The following is a 20,073-nucleotide window of genomic DNA, read 5'->3' as shown; positions in this document are numbered from 1 at the left end:
GGGAGAGAATAGCTGAGATGGATGGAGAGAGGCTGCTATATAAGAACAAGGAAGAGAAGATATGATGGAGTTGGATCATAAAACCAAAAGGGAGGTTGTACACAGGAGTCCACCATTTGGAGATGATGAAGGAGGAGGCAGGGCCCGATGATGGATTGCAGGGTTTTGAGGAGGAAAGGAGCAAGGGCGGTCAGGAGAAGGAGGATTTGCCTAAGCCAAGGGGCACCAGACAGGTAGAGTGTGTACCACCCCACTGTTAGTGGAGATTGCGGCAGAGTCTGTTAGTGGCAGCCTATGATTAAATTACTACTGCTCTGCATAAGTGCACAGGCGAGTAGAGAATAAGCCCAAAACTACCAGTAAACCAGCAGTTATTCCAATCGTAAAGGTGGAAAAGCTACAGCCGCAGGGGTATATACCCCCTTTGCCTTCTAGGGAAGCGCAGGTAAAGGACAACCTTCTGGAGGGGTGCAAGCTGGTACAGAAGCAAACCAAACAACACTAGTACTGTGGTCCCAAGACGACGTGCCCGGTGGTGACACTGTTGCTCCAGAAATATGGTGCTTTTAGCGGCCTGAAAGTAAACTGGTCCAAATCCACGCTATTTGCACTAAATGCTCTAGGTAGTGGGGTTCCTGAGCCTTGCCCATACAGAATAGCCCCTGATCACTTCCAATATCTAGGAATTAAGATCACGAGGAATCTAGATGATTACACACTGAACAATTTACAACCCATTACGGAGCGATTCACAGGGGATGTGCAGCACTGGATGACCCTGCCCTTGACCCTGTTAGGCCGAGCCGCACTGTTCAAAATGCTGACACTCCCCCGCTACCTGTATGTGCTCCAAAACGCCCCCCTACACATACCTGTGAAAGAATTCCGGAACATAGACAATATACTCAGAAAGCTCTTATGGGGGGGTGGACGCCCGAGAATTGCCCTACGAACACTACAAAGGTCAATATGGGAGGGTGGGATTGGCCTACCAAGGCTACAGACATACTACTGGGCCAGTCAGATGTCGGTAGTAAACGATGCAATGCACGCAGATCCAACACTGCCACATGTACGGGCATCGCCCCCCCTGGAACTGTACAAGGCAATGCTCAGAGCGACCGCCCGAAACATAGCGGCACAGACGCCCCGTATTTGGGCAGAATCACATACCTTCATGGGATGGGGAGACAGAGTCACGCCAATCCAACCATTATGGAATAATGGAAACCTCTACAAGGTAGCCAAATTACCGAGATGGCCAGTATGGACGGGGTGTGGTATAGAGAAGGTGGGCGACATTGTAACAAATGGCGCCATCAGATCCTATGAAGAACTGGCTATATCCTTTAACCTCCTAGAGACAGAAAGGTACCATTACACACAGTCTAACACGCACTCCAGCAGCATCTCCCCACACTAGCTGACATGCCAGATACCACGCCAATCGAACGTAACATACAGACTGCATTCAGGCTAAAGTCACCACAGTAATGTACAACGTCATCACCTCCTTTGCTTCAACGGAGCTGGTGCGGCTCAAGACAAAATGAGAAGCCGAAGTTGGGGAGATATTACCGGAAGACTGGGTGCAGATATTAATGTTCCCCCGGGAGGTGGCCATATCGACCAGACTGCGATTGGTGCAGCTAAAAATACTACATAGAATCTATTACCCGAGGGTAGCCTTATACCGCTGGGGTAAGATAGCGGAACCCAACTGCCTACGCTGCCATAGAGAAGAAGGAACTTTCTTTCACACGCTGTGGGAATGCTCAAATATCCACGATTAGTGGCGGCAATGCTGTGACATCCTTACTAGAGTGCTACACAAGACGATCGATCCCCAGTGACCCGAAATTGCTACTCCTTGGAGCGGACAGTGAAATAGACTTGTCAAGGTACGAAAAGCTCTGCTTCATGACAACAACTGCAATTGCTAAAAGGAATATAGCACAACTATGGGGTGCTGCAGAGACGCCGCAAATTAGCCAGTGGATCACTGATGTACAGGTTTGCATTGCCATAGAAAGGAGAGTGTATAAAGCCAGAGGATGTCCCGAAAAGGCGGACAAGATATGGCACCGATGGGAAGATGAGGTGTGAACTCTGCAACCAGGCTTGAGATGACACTCCTGAACGTAGATTGTGCAGGGCAATAGGGGATCCTTCTCACTAGCACAACAACTTTAATGTGACTTTGTATGATCTGCTTGTTTGAGTATTCCATTGTACGGTACTATTGTTTTAGTTTGTTTTGTGTCTTGGCCCGGTGAGGACCAAAGTTTGTATGTTACAAAACCAATAAAATGTAATATTAAAAAAAAAACAATAGTACTGTGATAACAAAATAAACTAATGTCCAACCAATGGTATTTACGGTTACGGTACTTTAAAAGAAGGATCCAAACAAAAACAAACCACTGTTAACCACCACTGTAGAGGAACACAGAGAATGCAGACTTTGAAATTCAGGGTGCACTCTGTGTTGAAGACAGACTTGCACATGCATTGATGTCTCCAGAAAATAATCAGTTTATTGAACATGACTTTAAAAGGGTAGAGTGTGGGGGTGTTACAAGTCTCTATTCACGTGTTAAGTCAGGCCAGGAGAATAGGGCCCCTCAAATACCTTTAGTTGCTTGTCTTTGGGGCTCAAGAGCATTTGACCACGCCTCTATGCGCTCTGCTGTAGTGCAAGACTGTCCGGACAGGCTGAGCCGTGCTTCCCAATGGTGATTCAGTGTTCAGATGAGAGCACCCGATGGATCAAGCTGCTTTTCGAGATGATGGTCTCCAGTGGGTGAGGTCCACGTTCAAGGCGGATCAAGAAGCGGTAGGTCCGCTGCTTCTACGGGATCGAGGTGATTGTCTTCAATAGGTCAAATTGGCCTCAAGATGGCTTGAAACGCAGTTAAGCCCTTAACAGTGCCAATGGCATCATCACAGCCAGCTCAAAAAAGCATCTAAAGGCAGGAAACAGGCTTTGGGTTGCTTCTCGGCTTCTGGGTGAGCCGGTTCTGTGTGTCTAGTTGCAAGGCAAGTCCTTCCTCCTGAACTTCTTAATCAGGAAGACGTATAGAGAGCACCTGCAGGGTTCTGTCACATTCAGTGAGCACGTCCTGGGTATAGTAGTGCCAGCTGCAGTAAGTCTTGTCCACCCAGTATTCACCCTACATTTTCCCTGGAGATGGTTTGGGGGGGGGGTGGAAGCTAGCCTCTTCCTTCAATCTCTTTGTCATCCCCTCTATAGAACAGGACTTTGTTGCAGACTGTACTCCCAACAGAGTTCCCGGTGAATCCTCCTTTCAGAGTCCAAATATAAGTCAACTAAGGAGAGGGACACTCCTTGCCCCCCCACCCCCAAGACCACAGTAGCTTGGTTCCCTTCTAGTCTTCTTTATGATGTGCAATCCTAAGTGATGTTTCAGAATCGTCTTTCCTGGGGATGTCATACCCAGAGTACTTTGTCTGCAGGGAAGGGGACATAACGTTTGGGAGCCTTGGGAGAATACAAGATGCGGGATCCCTTCTCTAATTGGAAGGTCCACTCCTGGGATACTCTGATCCACCCCCTTCCTCCATCTACCTACATGCTGGCTGCTGAGAGGTGCCAGTAGACAAGCTCATCAAAGTGACATGAGCATTATGGAAATGGTGTCCAATTAGCAAAACGATTGATCTGAGACAGAGCTAGATGCATGTTTTTATTAAGAAAAAAAATCAAATTCTTCGGCTATATCTACCCTCACAGATGGCATTCTGTCACACGCCCCCCTCCAACCGCAGCCAATAAGGATTTAGCTCCTCCCTTCTAAGGGTCTGGCTCATCATCAAGACAAAATTATCTACCAAGGCCATCAGCAGCAGAATGCTGAGATCATGGTTTGTGCTGGATAACCTGTTCAATCACTGTAAGGAAGTGGCCAAATGCAACCACTTTGGATTCTCTCCTTCTACGGCCATTTACCACGGCAGAGGCCTGTTTCGCCTTCATGATTGGGATCGCTGCTGGTTTAGTAGTAGTGTGGGGCTCAGTAGCGGTCTTAGTCACTACTCATACCTGCACTCCTGCAGAGCAGTAGATGTTTCATCGCACACCTGGGGACCCGAGTCTTGACATTCCCAGGTCCAGAAATCAGCGTGATCAGATTTCAAAGGGAATGAGAAACACTAGCTGTACGCAAGTGCTCTCTCTATTTCTTTGCCTCTCTCACTTTAGGCTGAGAGTCACATTGTCAGGTGCTCGTTTGCAAGAGCCTCCCCTGCAGTTGCTGATAGCAGCACAACCAGATAAAAGGGATATCCATGTAACCTGCACCTAAGTGAATATACTGTAACAGCGCCACGATGCCCTAGGGCAGTTGTGCGCTTTATAAATGGAAATAAATAAAAATAAATATCCAGGAGTGGGATGGTGGTGCTCTGTTTAAAATAATAATAATAATTTGGCATTTATATAGCGCTACGAACCCTCAGGTATCTGAGCGCTGCTTATTATTACCCACGGTGTGTGGTGCTCATTTATCGATCTCGGAAGGATGAAAGGCTGAGCGCTCTACTCGCTGTGCCACTTGACCGACTGATGTGGAATGAGAGCAGCAGAGGCACCCCCAAGGTGGGGCATGGTTTGGTATTTGAAGGCCTGTGCGTCCTGCAGGAATGTCTCCATCACAATGAGGGTTAATTGTCCACATTTCGGTGAGGTGAGGAGCACATAGGCGCGCTCATTGGTGGCTATGGTATCCCAGAAAACCTTGTAAGGGATCAGACATTAGAGTCTACAACTGCATTTGCTATTTTTCTTTTTTTTGTAAAAAAATGATTAGTGTTTGTGCAACCCAAGGCCAGCTCGCAAAATTAAACATTGCCTCAGAACTCACAGAACTAACCTATTAGTTTAAATTTGGGTAGAATGGTTTCCAGGAAAAAATTATATTTTGGGTGACAAACTTATGTATATTTATTTAAATGTACTAACATTGTAAACTGACGTTTTAAAATTGTACATTGTTCCTTTCTAATGTGTACTTTCTGTATATATTGTAGTTGTATTAAGAACAGTACACTTGTCTTACTGAGCAAAGCACATAAAAAACCAGAATAACCTTAGAAATTATTTTCAGATAGAAAGTTACCGTTCCAAGATGGACAGCCTCATAGAGGTGAAGCGAATAAATAGCACTAATGAAGGTTCTGGCCTGCTTTGCATAAAATCAAAAAGCATCTTGGGGACATAAGACTGATCACAGAGCATCGAATATGTAATGCAACCCCACTCTTAGAGTGCATGCACACCCACGAGTGGGTTCCTTGGCACTACAGGGGTCTTAATACATCAAATAACATCACCATAGGGCGGTAAAGGTCACATCAATGTCATTAAGGCTTGACAAAAGGCAGCAAAACGCCCAGTGAGTGCAGGACTCCTGAGGGTAGGTAAGGGTTCAAACGGAAAAAAGGAAACGCGTGAGTCTTGTTATGAAAGCAGTGATGTACAGTACATAGGCCTTTTGAAAAGATTCACTGGTTTCACTGGGAGTCAGTAAATTGCACTTAGTATAGGAGACGTGAGCTCGTCGATTAGAAAAAGGGGCATCATGTGGCAGGGATCCATGTGACAGCGACCCCCAGAATTACGACCCCCACATACATATGCGGGGGGAGACCTCCCGCACCCCCCCCCCATTACCATTATATCACATACCTCCCCATATATATGTGGTGTAAGGGGGATCTACCAATTATGGCCGTCGTAATTATGAGGGCGACATTTTGGCCCATTACCCACTTATAGTGTATCTATGGAACAAGAGTGCTTTCAGGTGGTATTATTTGTTCTGCTTTAACATGTACCCTCATTGGGATAGCAAGATGCTTGTCTGCTCTCAGAAAATCAATATGATGAATGAGTGGGTTTATTTTAACTGTAGTTGATATTGTTTCCAGGTTCTGTGTAGAAGATCATAACGCAATTGAAGGGAAAGAAAGACCAACAGGTGAAGGGGGAAACAATGTCTTCGTTAATAACATTATTTCACTTTCATAAATCTGTGGTAAAGTATGACCTTCCAGCACTCTGCCCCCCCACCCCCCTTCATATTGATCCTGCTTATTTATGGGCGGGCAGGCGATTATAGGTGGAGTGCCAGAGCAGCGAAAGGTTAAGCGGGGGGAGGGGAGGAGGGAGGCCTTGTTTCACAAGCATGCAAGTTCTGATGCTTTGGCAGCGCGCCAGGCTCTCAGCGCACCCACTGGCTGCCATCCCTGCGCGACAGTGGGTGGATCTTTAATGAAGGCATAATTAAAATCCCGCCTGAGAAATTGATTTCTTTTATTATCTGTATCCAGGCAGCATAGTAAGCGCCCAGCATGAGCAGACTGGTGCTTTCCCTGCACCTGGGGAGCCAGGCAGGAGATGGGTGGTGCAATTGACATTAATCACCTGGGCTGGGCGGGGACATTCAGTTTCCTGCTGGATCGTGATTCAGCACATTTCTGGCAGCCATGTTTTATTTTTGTAATTTTATTTCTTCAAGCATTTCACATGCGCTTCTGGAAGGGCTGCTTCTCTGCGGCTCTTGTAATGTACTAACCCAGTGCAAAGTAAACTGTAGACCTAATGTATGGCCATTGGTGTAATTGCTTGGGAAGGATTTATCTGGCAAGCCTCCAGAGGAGCAATCCATCCAAGAGGCCAACATCTCTCACTGGGCTGCAGGGGAGTTGCTAGGTCTGGAAAAGACCCGGGGCTACTCTGATGCCGGAACTGTTGGGACTGGGGGCTAGCTGGTCTTTTGGCTGTAGCTCCTGAGATTCTATCCAGGGCTACAACCAAAAGATCAGGGGCTATAGCCCCCTTAGCCCCCCCCCCCCCCTAGAAACGCCCCTGCTGGGCTGTCCCCTTAGATGGCCTGGGCCATGTTATCAAGTCTGGCTGCAAGATAAACTAAGGCCACCAAAGCTTGGCTCCTGAAATGGGGGCCGTGGCCATCGGACGCGACCGAGCTTGTGGCGGCAGAGGTGACATGTGCTTCCGGCTGCTCCCGCTTTGTGAAACATGAAACCGCATTGCCCCCCCAAACCCCTCTTAAGGAGTGTTTGTAAAAGTGCAAGTTTGCTGAACTTCCCCACACTGGGGGAATCCTCTTTAGAGGTTGGGTGTCGCTACTGTTTTCGACTAAAGAGCTGGGTGGAGGCGCTGGCGTGTGTTGTTTCACTAGTCATCATGCTGCCCCAGGTAGTGGCCCAAAATGTCGCCCTCATAATTACGACGGCTGAAAATGTCGACTTTTTTAGACTCCCCCTTACACCACATATAAATGGTGGTGGGGGTATGTTATATGGGGGGGGGGGGGTGCTGGGAGGGTCCTTCCTCCACATATGTATGTGGTGTAAAGGGGGTTTAAAAATAAAATAAAAAATGTAATTATGGGGATCGCAGTCACAGATCCTAACAAGTGTGTTGCCTCTTCCAGCCTTACCTCTGCTTGAACCTGCATCCCTGCTTCTTGAGGGCTAAAATATTAACAAGGGCACACACACCTCCTAATAGAGAATGTTTTGTTGATGTCAATTGGACGAAAGTACGATAGACCAGTTGTATTCACGATTGCAAAGATGGTAAAGCCACAGAGAGGCTTTGTCGGCAAAAAAAGACGGATCGCTAGAAGAAGTCCTCAAAGTAGCCAAGGAAGTAGAGCGCAAACGCATCCAACAGTTGGAAAGAGGGAATGATTCGAAAGAGAGCACCAGAGAGAGCACCACAATGAGAGAGTTCATGCAGCACAATCCAAACAAGGCAATAGGAGCCTGATATGATACGATAGGTTACTTATAACACGCTTAATACCCAGAGGTTTCTAAGCGCAGACCCGGGGATCGAACCTGTGTTGCTCTGTGTCGTCTTGCTTCCAAGGTGAGCACGTTGCCCCTGAGCTATCCTCCCGAGTAGAGGAACTAAGAAAGCCAACAACCAACGGCACCGAAATATCCTGCGGGATTAAAGAAGAAAGGGTTTCAGATGTGACGGTCCATACAACCTACCAAACAGCAGCATGTGCGAGCCATCAAACTGGTATGCAATGGAAGCAGGAGGAAGGCACAGTTCGGCAAATGTTGCAGGACAAGATCAAAGATGAACATGGTAGAGGAACTATGCGATGACCTTGAAGGGGAGCTGGTATGGAAGATAATGATGCAGACAGACCCACACCCATTGCAAAAGTCTGCCTAGCTGGTAAGGCATCGGACATGATGATATACTCAGGAGCAAAATACACCTTACTCCCCAGAAAGATATAAGTCCTGTTAGCGCCAGCAAAAACCTGAAGACGGACATCAATTCAGTCACCTATGGTGGGAGGTAGAGCTGATAGGATGGTTTCCCGGGGAACTATCCTATAAGGACAGAGGAGCAGAAGGCAAGGTGTACGCACAAGTTAAGGGCAGCACACCATTGTTAAGCTGCTCTCATCAGATGCTAGCCTTGCAACTGGACCCCATCAGAGGCTAGCCCTGCAACTGGAGACCATCAGAGGCTAGCCTTGCATCTGGACCCCATCAGAGGCTAGCCCTCAACTGGAGACCATCAGAGGCTAGCCCTGCAACTGGACCCCATCAGAGGCTAGCCCTGCAACTGGACCCCATCAGAGGCTAGCCCTGCAACTGGACCCCATCAGAGGCTAGCCCTGCAACTGGAGCCCATCAGAGGCTAGCCCTGCAACTGGAGCCCATCAGAGGCTAGCCCTGCAACTGGAGGCCATCAGAGGCTAGCCCTGCAACTGGAGACCATCAGAGGCTAGCCCTGCAACTGGACCCCATCAGAGGCTAGCCCTGCAACTGGACCCCATCAGAGGCTAGCCCTGCAACTGGACCCCATCAGAGGCTAGCCCTGCAACTGGACCCCATCAGAGGCTAGCCCTGCAACTGGAGACCATCAGAGGCTAGCCCTGTAACCGGACCCATCAGAGGCTAGCCCTGTAACTTGATCTGTGAAAGCACAAATAAACAGGTTTTGGATTCCATTCACTACAAAGATGTATTTAGAGATGGTGTAATGGTGCCTCAGGGGCTTTGCCCACCAAATCATGTTAAAAACGGACTGATTGCAGCTGTGCAGAAGGTTCGCACTATACCTAGATCGACGAGAGAGAAAGGAAAATCTGAACTCCGTTCCATAGAGGAGAAAAGTACCATAGAAAGAGTACATTGGGCCTCATAAGTTTGGTGGTATCTTGGAGGTAAATCCACCCAAATAACACCAAATTGTATTACCGTTACCCACACTTGGTCCGGCAGTATTCGCGCTAGATTGCAAGCGGCCGAAGGAGGTGTAAGTCCCCATTTATTTTGAGGCAAGAGGACCTCCGCCAAACTCTTTGTTGCACAGCAATGTAGCAGTATACAGTAACACCCTGCATTTTACCCACACCGCCCAACTTGTAATGAGCCCCATTCATCCAACTGGGTATCACCCCTCGTAGTATTTGGGTTACGAGATAGAAAGGTAAGACTGTGCATTGATTTAATAGCATTAAATAGATGAATCATACAACTCTGACAGCCACTACCTAATATTATGGAATTCCCTACATCCTTGGGGATGCCAGCTATTTCTCACCCTTCGATTTAAGGTCAGTATACCACCAAGTCGACCTCCATGCGCACTCATAGAATCTAACTACATCCATCACCTTGAAAGGCCCTTCCAAGGCATTTATATGCCTTTTGGGTTGTTGTCCGTTGCTGCTGTTTTTGAAGGGTTCTATGTGATCACTGCGCCGCCCATAACTGCGACGGCCGAAATGCCGTATCATATAGATCACTGTTCCCGCTCCCTGGCCTGATTGCCCCTTCCTACCCCTCAACCCCACCCCCCCAATTTACCGTTCACGGCAGCACACTTCTGTGTGTGCCGCCTGCACCCTACTATCCCCTCGGCATCAGCTCCTCCCACTAACGTGGGTTAGAGCTGACGCCGCAGGGTGCTTTTCTTTTTTTCGTGTCCCCCGCTTACCAAAATGGTAAGCGGGGGACACCCCCGCAGTCCCCGACTCCCGTTACGGCACCCAAGCAGAGCAGGGGACACCACTGCAACCCCCGACCCAAAAGTCGCAGTAACTGCGGGGGCGCACAAATGAGGGCGACATTTTTGTACAATTCCTTTTCGAAGGATCACGTGCTACCTATTTCAGGAGCAGCCCAGAGTACTTTGCTCCCAGGACAATCTATTGGTATTCAGAAGGGAGGGCAAAGTACAAGTGCAAGTTTGAGTATCTGGGACATGTCATTTCTGGAAATGGAGTAGAACCAAAACAAATCTGGTAGCTAAGATACAGAATACACCGGCACCGGGAAATAAGGATGAATTAAAGCCATTGTTGGAATGGATGAGTTTTATTATAGGTCCATTCCCAACTTTGCCAGATGTGTGGCATCTGTTGCCATAGGTAGACCCCTTCCCATTTTGGTCCCAACCGGCCCACACTAGCCTGCCACCTGTTGATGGAAAGGGAGATGTGCGGCATCCATAGTGTTGTTGTGGTGACATTCACACCATTTGTACAACATCACAGGAGAACATAAATGTGGATCATGTGGTGAATGAAAGGTGGTTGTGAGCGACAGAAGAGACCAAGTGGTGAGGCCCCATATTTCATGCCCCAGTTTCCTAGACACAGAAGAACATACCTGAATCTCAAGCTCTGCACCATGACATGATATGGCATTTATAATGCACCGATACACAAGTGTTTCAAGGTGCGACGAGGCAAGGAAGAGGGAACAGAGGGAGGACAGAGACAACAATCTTACTAGGCCAAGTGAAATTGAGATGGTGCAAGTGCAGGGGAGGGGGGAGAGGGAAAAGTGCGAAGGGGAAAGGGGAGGGGGCAGTGCAGTACATAGGATAACAATAAAAAACAAATACAATAAATAGGAAGTGCAGCCAAGTGGTGGCAAGTGCAAGGGTAAGTGCAGACATCAGGTGTCAAGTGCTGGTAGGGGGCTGTAGGGATACAGACACAGCCCTCGAGTGCAGGGGGCACCAGGGGGGGCGGTGCAGCTGTGCAACTGGCAGGGAGGGCACCTGGGACCGAGAACAGAGGGAAGGCAGGTGACTAGTGCAATTTCAGCTGCAGCCAGGAGGTTTGTTGAAGCAGACCTGCAGGCTCTCTCGAGTGGGGCGGGAGTGCCTTATCATCACTCTACAGATTGCTCCAAGAGTTTTGATCAGGGATTAGCCCTTTATGGCTCGTGCGCTCTAATGGGTTAGTAGGGTGGGGGGGAGCGACTGGACCCCTAGGACTAGCCTGGGATGAGGCCCTGTGATGGCCCCCTGCCAATGTGCCAGAAACCAAGACAAAGGGACCTGTGATCTTCCTTACACCTTCCCAAAGCCCAACCCCACTGGCTCAGGGAGGTACTCAGCCGCACCCCGAGTCACTGCCCGGGCGGTTTCCAAGACCAGGCAGGGACCTTCCTCATAGGACCTGTAGGAATATCTTAACACGCGTGCAGCTGACCCATGTTTCAAGCTTTGATATGCTGTGTGCAAACCAGAGGGCTGATCACACATGGGAACCCCTTCTGACTATATCCGGCCTTTGGAAGGAATACCCAATTAGTGGAGGTGACAATCCAAATGATGGCTCTGCCACAAAATCACTCGGCAGCCACATGTTATATGCTTCCAGCCCATCTAAAGGCACCTTGACATAAATGATGCCAGCAAGGCATGAAGCTTTCTGATGATCCATCAGTAAGACTATATTTGTAAGAAGCTTGCCAAACGTGCAAGCATCGCCTATATTCCTCAACACATGCAACATTGTACTTGTGCTTTAATATTGGCTTGGAGTTATACTTTACTTTGAGGAAGAAACAGCACCAAATAGTTAAGAAGTCAAACACTTGAGCCTTCATAAAGTGTGAGCACAGAACGCACGTCGGCTGTACTATCATGTAGTATCGACATAACTAACACAAGTTGTACTAATTCTAAGATACAGAGGTTAGTGAATCTAACAAATGGAACATCTAGTGAAAAAGTTTTATTTTAAAAAATATAGATTTTCCCCACACGATATTAAGTAGTTTGCTGTGTGACTCTACTCATGCCAACAAAAATCTTGGGGATTGGCACAAAGGCGAGGGCTTAACATTTATTTCTAGCTTTTAAGTGAGCGTTTGGCAAAAGCCCTCTGTTAAGCCATCTTGCAGCCAAATCAGTAGTACACATCTAAAAAGAACCTAAACTAGTGCACCAGTAGTAGACCTCTCAAAAGACCCTTTAGTAAAACTAGTGGAACATTGAGTCACGCGGGTTCATATTCTTACGAGAAATGTGGACTCTTTACTCAAAACATCCACGGCCTCTTTAATATTAGCACACGTGGCAAAGGAGCCAGCCAATCAGGTTACTTGGATCGCGGGCTGAATCCCACAACAGAAGCCCAAGTTGCAAACAACCAGATGGCTATTCCCCCGCCCCGCCGCCGCTTCCCACCCCAATCACTTTATTCTTTTGGTGGCGGCGCAACCACCACCGCTCCAAACTCCTAGGCCACCATGGAAATGGAAAAGGGCTCCATGTCTTCCAGCTCCACGGCAGCCATTTTAGGTATGTTTTTTTATGAATGAATGGGACTCCGCCAGCGCGTCCTGTTCATTCATACAAAATACATTGCTCTAAGCACCTGGGGTTTTGGATTGGAAACCCAGGGTGCTAATAGCAGGAACAATTGATCTGGCCTGCCGGCAGGGGTGTTGCTAGTTCTGGAAAAGATCAGGGGCTAAACTAATGTTGGGACTGGCGGGACTCGGGGCTAGCTAGCATTTTGGTTGTAGCACCTGAGCTTCTATCCGGGGCTACAACCAAAAGACCCGGGGCTATAGCCCACTAAGCCCCCCCCCAGCAACGCCTCTGCCTGCCGGATCGAGTGTTAATGGTGCCGGGCCCATTGTTGAGGCTCTTGCTACGCTCGGGCCTGTAACTTGGGCCCTGTGCCGTTACTAAGCTTCCATATACTTGTAACTGCTGCGCCCTGTTATTCCCGGGTATGACGCGCATTATAAATAACAAACAAACAAACTACCCGATCCGGCGGACCGGATCGGGTGTTTTTGCTTAATTATGACTCTTAATGCTGCCAGATTCTTTTCCCATTACTGCACGCGGTAAAGGGATGGGCGTGCATGATCAATAGCCATGCAGCCCCTCCAGTTATGCCCCATTTTGGAGTCCAATAAATAGGACTCTACTTGGTATTACATCTTACCGCAGGAGGCAGTTTGTAATTCTATATTTGGTGCACTTTCCTAGTGCACCGACAAACTCTTAAGGAGGTCCACGGTCCGAGGAGTCAACGGCTGCCAGACTCCTTGGATATCCGGATGGCGATTTGAGTTTTATTAGCGGAGACCTGCAAGCCAGCTGTGAGATTGGCCGGCATGGAAGCCAGGGAAGCCATGTACTAGTTGAGTAGGATTGGAGGGAGTGAAGGTGTACATGTGTCTCTATTTTACATTATTCGAAAAGTCCTACAGAAGGCTCATTTTACCTTGCACCTAGAATGAAACAAATGAACAGGTAGGCACATGCTGTACACAACACTGGCATTAAACACAGCCTCAACAGAGCCTACATCTTAATATCAAACCCAACGTAATGAACAGTTCATTAAACACAATCACCCGACTGGCTTAATTACACAACCTCTTCTGATCATATGGGTAGCGCCTGGACCCAATAGCATCATGTAAGCGCCAAAGCAGGCCCACTCGTTCAAGATGGCATCAGATCTGGTGATGCAACATGTAATCCACAAATTATGTGTTCTCAAAGTGAACAGTGCCACCCTCCCCGTATTCCCTGTTCCAATGGCCTCATGCCTCTTTCTGGCGTGGTCCACCTGATCGTGTTTTTCATCCAACCGCCCACGGTGAAAAGGCCAGGATGTTTCCATCGGTCTGCGATGTGACGTTTTGTCAACACTAAACCTAACCTAACTAAGTTAGCTAACACTGTGTTATTTTTCCTTAACAGGCGTTAGCCCAAGGTAACACAGTCTAATGTCTGGACCCTGTGTGCAGCTGAGAATTGACGAACCACCCTAAGCGTCTCCCTCCAGAAAGCTTGAACAAATGAGCTTTCCCAGGACACATTCAGGAAGGACACTGGGGTACCATCGCACCTTGGCCACCCACCACCTGTGTTAGGATCAGGTCTGTGCATAAGGGCAGGAGCTAGACATATTTATTTATTTGTATTTGTAAAGCGCACTACAGCCCAAGGGCATCAAGGCGCTGTTGTAAGAAGATGTTTTAGTTACATGAATATGTGGGCATGCTCATGGGTTACAAGGAGCAAGACCGACGCAGAGTAAAACAGAGGGCAGGTACATGGCGATGTAGAGCAATTAGTAATAAAATTAATACAGAGCAAGTTTACATTAAATGGGTGATGGGTTACAAAAGAGGGCGAAGAAGACAATTGTTCTAGGGGCCGGGTTATACAAACAGCCATGTTTTAAGGGCTTTCCTGAAAGCAGTGTGTGAGTCAATGCTTCTTAGGGGGTTTGGTAGGGAGATCCATTGTGAGGCGGCGATGAACGGGAAGCTGGAAACTCCTGCGCAGGCCCTCAAGGTTTTAGGAACAATGACCATGTTGGAGTAGGCAGCTCTTGCAGGTCTGTCCGAGTGGGATTTAACCAATCTGTGGGTGAGATACCGAGAAGCTGTGTTGTAGAGGCATTTGTGAGTGATGGCAAGAGTTTTGTAGGTTATGCGTTCCTTAATGGGGAGCCAGTGGACTAGTCTTCTGGTGGCAGAGATGTGTTCCTTCTTTGAGATGCCTGTGCCTGCCCAGAGGGCATTGTTCTGCATGGTTTGAAGTTTTTTGATGCTCTTTGCAGCAGTGCCAACTAGTAGGGCAGTACAGTAGTCTAATCGGGAGCTGATTATCACCCTGGCAATGGTGAAGCAGTTCTGTTTGGACGAAAAGGGCCTGGCTGCGTTGATCAGTTTTGAGTGGTAGGCCGCGGCAGATGCAATCGCATTTACTTGTTTGCTCATGGTGAGGTTGGAGCCTAGGAAGACCCCTAATATTTTTACTGCCTGAGACACGAGGATGGGAGTGTTATCAATGGTGAAAGCCTTGTAGTTATCGCTAAGTTTTCTCAAGGTAGCCGGGGAGTCAATGAGTAGCAGTTCCGTTTTCTCCCCATTCAGGCACAGCCAGTTTTCTGCCATCCAGGTTTGAATTTTGGTGTATATGGAGTTTAGATTTTCATTGTCAATGTCATAGTCTCCTGTGAGGGGGATGAGCACCTGCATGTCATCCGCATAATTGATGCATGTTATGCCTAGCTCATCAAGGTTTTTGAATAGGGGCTTCATGAAGAGGTTGTACAGAGTCGGAGAAATGCAGCAGCCCTGTGGAACCCCACATTTGATAGTATCTGGGTTGGCGCATGTTTGTTCCTGAAAAAACGTTCATGATTCTGTCCTGGAGGAAGGAAACAATCCATGCGGTGGCATTAGTGGAGAAGTTGGCCGAAAATGACAGGAGGTGGCAAAGGGTGCTGTGGTCCACGAGATCAAATGCTGCTGATAAGTCGAGTAGAAGGGGAAGGGCTGGTTTGCCAACATCCCTTAGGTCATCGATTCGATTTTTAAGATCTAGGAGGGCGGTTTCTGTCCCGTGGCCCGGACGGAATCCTGATTGCCGTAGACCTAGGGGATGATTTCCTTCCAGTAAGTTTTGGACCTGTAAGGAGGCTGCTTTATCCAAATGTTTTAATAGAAAGAGCTCTGTAGTGATGGGCCTGTAGTTTCCTGGGATAGTTTGGTCCAGTGTAGGTTTCTTCAATAGCGGGCGCACCCAGGCTTCTTTAAGGCGTGCAGGGACAAGACCAGAAGTGAAGGACGCACTCGGGAGGATAGCTCAGCGGCAACGAGCTCACCTTGGAAGCAAGACGACACGGAGCAACACAGGTTCGATCCCCGGGTCCGCGCTTAGAAGCCTCTGGGTATTAAGCGCGTTACAAATAACCAATCGTGTCATATCATTGATAAACGCTGTCAGGAACAGGGCTAGAGTGGATGCACAAACTTTGATGATTTGTGCCGAACAGGCATCCCTTTACAGTTAGATGGTTTTATTGATTTGAGGAGAGCAATTACCTCTTTTTTTCATCAACTTCCTTAAAGGAAAAGGAAGGGGATTCGTGGGAGGTTTCATATTGTAGGTAGGCCATTTGTTGGCTTAAGGCCGGTTGATGGGCGATGATTTTGCTTTGAAGAAGGTTGAGTGTGTCAATCACGGCCGATTGGATGGAATTACACCAATCTGTATTTTTGGGGATGGCCAGTGGCTAAGGCGCAGGTGATTTCAGCTCCCTAAAAATAGCAAAGATTTCTTTGGAACTTGATTTTGCATTGGCAATTCTTGTATTGAAAGAGTTACCCTTGGCCTTGATGATGGCTGCTTTGTACCCAATGATGAGGCAGGACCAAAAGCTTCATGAAGCCATGTTTCGCTGATGAATAGTAGGTCCAGGTTATGGCTCGTAATGAGGTCATGAATATCAAGGGCATGAGCTGGGATTGAGCGTGCATTGATAAGTGCACAAGTGAGGAGTAGTGCGGGGGAATAATTGAGAGTGCGGGTGGTAGTTGGCACAGTACTTGGCAGATTGGGGCTGACCTCTAGATTAGGGACAGCATGGGTGTTGGTAACAGGCACAACAGTGGGCAAATCCCTTGATGGCACCCACAAGCACAACAGTGGGCACAGCATGGGTGGCAGTCACAGGCACAACAGTGGGAACAGCATGAGTAGCAGTCACAGGCACAACAGTGGGCATAGCATGAGTGGCAGTACAGGCACAACAGTGGGCATGGCATGAGTGGCAGTCACAGGCACAACAGTGGGAACAGCGTGAGTAGCAGTCACAGGCACAACAGTGGGCATAGCATGAGTGGCAGTAACAGGCACAACAGTGGGCATGGCATGAGTGGCAGTCACAGGCACAACAGTGGGCACAGCATGAGTGGCAGTCACAGGCACAACAGTGGGCACGGCATGAGTGGCATGAGTGGCAGTAACAGGCACAACAGTGGGCACAGCATGAGTGGCAGTCACAGGCACAACAGTGGGCACAGCATGAGTGGCAGTCACAGGCACAACAGTGGGCACAGCATGAGTGGCATGAGTGGCAGTAACAGGCACAACAGTGGGCACAGCATGAGTGGCATGAGTGGCAGTCACAGGCACAACAGTGGGCATGGCATGAGTGGCAGTCACAGGCACAACAGTGGGAACAGCGTGAGTAGCAGTCACAGGCACAACAGTGGGCACAGCATGAGTGGCAGTCACAGGCACAACAGTGGGCACGGCATGAGTGGCATGAGTGGCAGTAACAGGGACAACAGTTGGCACAGCATGAATGGCATGAGTGGCAGTCACAGGCACAACAGTGGGCACAGCATGAGTGGCAGTCACAGGCACAACAGTGGGCACAGCATGAGTGGCAGTCACAGGCACAACCGTGGGCACAGCATGAGTGGCAGTCACAGGCACAACAGTGGGCACGGCATGAGTGGCATGAGTGGCAGTCACAGGCACAACAGTGGGCACAGCATGAGTGGCATGAGTGGCAGTAACCGGCACAACAGTGGGCACGGCATGAGTGGCAGTAACAGGCACAACAGTGGGCATGGCATGAGTGGCAGTCACAGGCACAACAGTGGGCACAGCATGAGTGGCATGAGTGGCAGTCACAGGCACAACAGTGGGCACGGCATGAGTGGCAGTCACAGGCACAACAGTGGGCACAGCATGAGTGGCATGAGTGGCAGTCACAGGCACAACAGTGGGCACGGCATGAGTGGCAGTCACAGGCACAACAGTGGGCACAGCATGGGTGGCAGTCACATGCACAACAGTGGGCACAGCATGAGTGGCATGAGTGGCAGTAACAGGCACAACGGTGGGCACGGCATGAGTGGCAGTCACAGGCACAATAGTATGAATAGCATGAATGGCATGAGTGGTAGTAACAGGCACAACAGTGGGCACGGCGTGAGTGGCAGTCACAGGCACAACAGTGGGCACAGCATGGGTGGCAGTCACAGGCACAACAGTGGGCACAGCATGAGTGGCATGAGTGGCAGTCACAGGCACAACGGTGGGCACGGCATGAGTGGCAGTCACAGGCACAACAGTGGGCATGGCATGAGTGGCAGTCACAGGCACAACAGTGGGCACAGCATGAGTGGCAGTCACAGGCACAACAGTGGGCACAGCATGAGTGGCATGAGTGGCAGTAACAGGCACAACGGTGGGCACGGCATGAGTGGCAGTCACAGGCACAATAGTATGAATAGCATGAGTGGCATGAGTGGCAGTAACAGGCACAACAGTGGGCATAGCATGAGTGGCAGTAACAGGCACAACAGTGGGCACAGCAGGAGTGGCAGTCACAGGCACAACAGTGGGCACAGCATGAGTGGCAGTCACAGGCACAACAGTGGGCACGGCATGAGTGCCAGTCACAGGCACAACAGTGAGCACAGCATGGGTGGCAGTCACAGGCCCAACAGTGGGCATGGCAGGAGTGGCAGTCACAGGCACAACAGTGGGCACAGTATGAGTGGCAGTCACAGGCACAACAGTGGGCACAGCATGAGTGGCATGAGTGGCAGTCACAGGCACAACAGTGGGCACGGCATGGGTGGCAGTCACAGGCACAACAGTGGGCACAGCATGGGTGGCATGAGTGGCAGTCACAGGCACAACAGTGGGCATGGCATGGGTGGCAGTCACAGGCACAACAGTGGGCATAGCATGAGTGGCAGTAACAGGCACAACGGTGGGCACGGCATGAGTGGCAGTAACAGGCACAACAGTGGGCACGGCATGAGTGCCAGTCACAGGCACAACAGTGGGCACAGCATGGGTGGCAGTCACAGCCACAATAGTATGAATAGTCTGAATGGCATGAGTGGTAGTAACAGGCACAACAGTGGGCACGGCGTGAGTGGCAGTCACAGGCACAACAGTGGGCATAGCATGAGTGGCAGTAACAGGCCCAACAGTGGGCATGGCATGAGTGGCAGTCACAGGCACAACAGTGGGCACAGCATGAGTGGTAGTCACAGGCACAACAGTGGGCACAGCATGAGTGGCAGTCACAGGCACAACAGTGGGCACGGCATGGGTGGCAGTCACAGGCACAATAGTATGAATAGCCTGAATGGCATGAGTGGTAGTAACAGGCACAACAGTGGGCATGGCGTGAGTGGCAGTCACAGGCACAACAGTGGGCATAGCATGAGTGGCAGTAACAGGCACAACAGTGGGCATGGCATGAGTGGCAGTCACAGGCACAACAGTGGGCACAGCATGAGTGGCAGTCACAGGCACAACAGTGGGCACGGCATGAGTGGCAGTCACAGGCACAACAGTGGGCACAGCATGGGTGGAAGTCACAGGCACAATAGTAGGCATAGTCTGTGTTAGGGAGAATTCTCATAATGTGCTAATTCCCTTCACCTTAGAGACCCCCAGCAACTTTGCTGGATTTTGAGGACTTGATTTTTTTACCTGGAGAGAGTATGAGCCTTTTTTTCCCACTCTCTCGTGTATTTTGAATGTGTTTTACTCTTGTGTTCTTTGATTATGAAGTTTTAGACAAACTCCATAGGCAGCATCTTTTCATGTGTGTCACACAGCACCCTCAGTGCAGTGGCACAGGGGAAGCCTTTTATGCTGTCTGTTTAAATACCTTCCCTGGGATAAACTACTGTTCCCCAGAGAAAGTAAAGGGAAATTGACTTTACTAGTCTCTTCAAATTCCTAGACCTGGCACACCCTATCTTACAATAGAGTGCTGGAGGGGTTACCTAGTATCCCCTATATCTAGAAACTCATGTAGCAGTCATGGCTGGTGGCAGTGGTTTTACAACAAACTACCATGATTTTTCCTGACCGCGAACATGGGTAGCGTTAAATCGCGGGTGCCATTTTGTTCAAGATGCCGTCTGAGCCCCCTTTGTTTAAACAGGTCC

At 49.2% G+C, this 20,073-nt stretch overlaps 1 protein-coding gene across 1 annotated transcript; it reads right to left on the bottom strand.

Moving 5' to 3' along the window:
• Positions 1 to 16,846: 16,846 nt before the first annotated feature.
• On the bottom strand, positions 16,847 to 19,513 carry LOC138514745 (uncharacterized). The gene has a single exon (XM_069630130.1). The coding sequence runs from the start codon at positions 19,511 to 19,513 to the stop codon at positions 16,847 to 16,849; it is 2,667 nt and encodes an 888-aa protein (XP_069486231.1).
• Between the last annotated feature and the right edge of the window lie 560 nt (positions 19,514 to 20,073).

The sequence above is a fragment of the Ambystoma mexicanum genome, chromosome 12 (genome assembly GCF_040938575.1).
Source record: "Ambystoma mexicanum isolate Mex_15411 chromosome 12, UKY_AmexF1_1, whole genome shotgun sequence".
Classification (NCBI taxonomy): Eukaryota; Metazoa; Chordata; class Amphibia; order Caudata; family Ambystomatidae; genus Ambystoma; species Ambystoma mexicanum.
The sequence above is the reverse complement of the archived record's forward strand: the minus strand, read 5'-3'. Positions and strand labels throughout refer to the sequence as shown.

Coding starts and splice junctions, on each gene's coding strand:
- LOC138514745 (XM_069630130.1), bottom strand. CDS start 19,513: ATGCCTACTATTGTGCCTGTGACTTCCACCCATGCTGTGCCCACTGTT.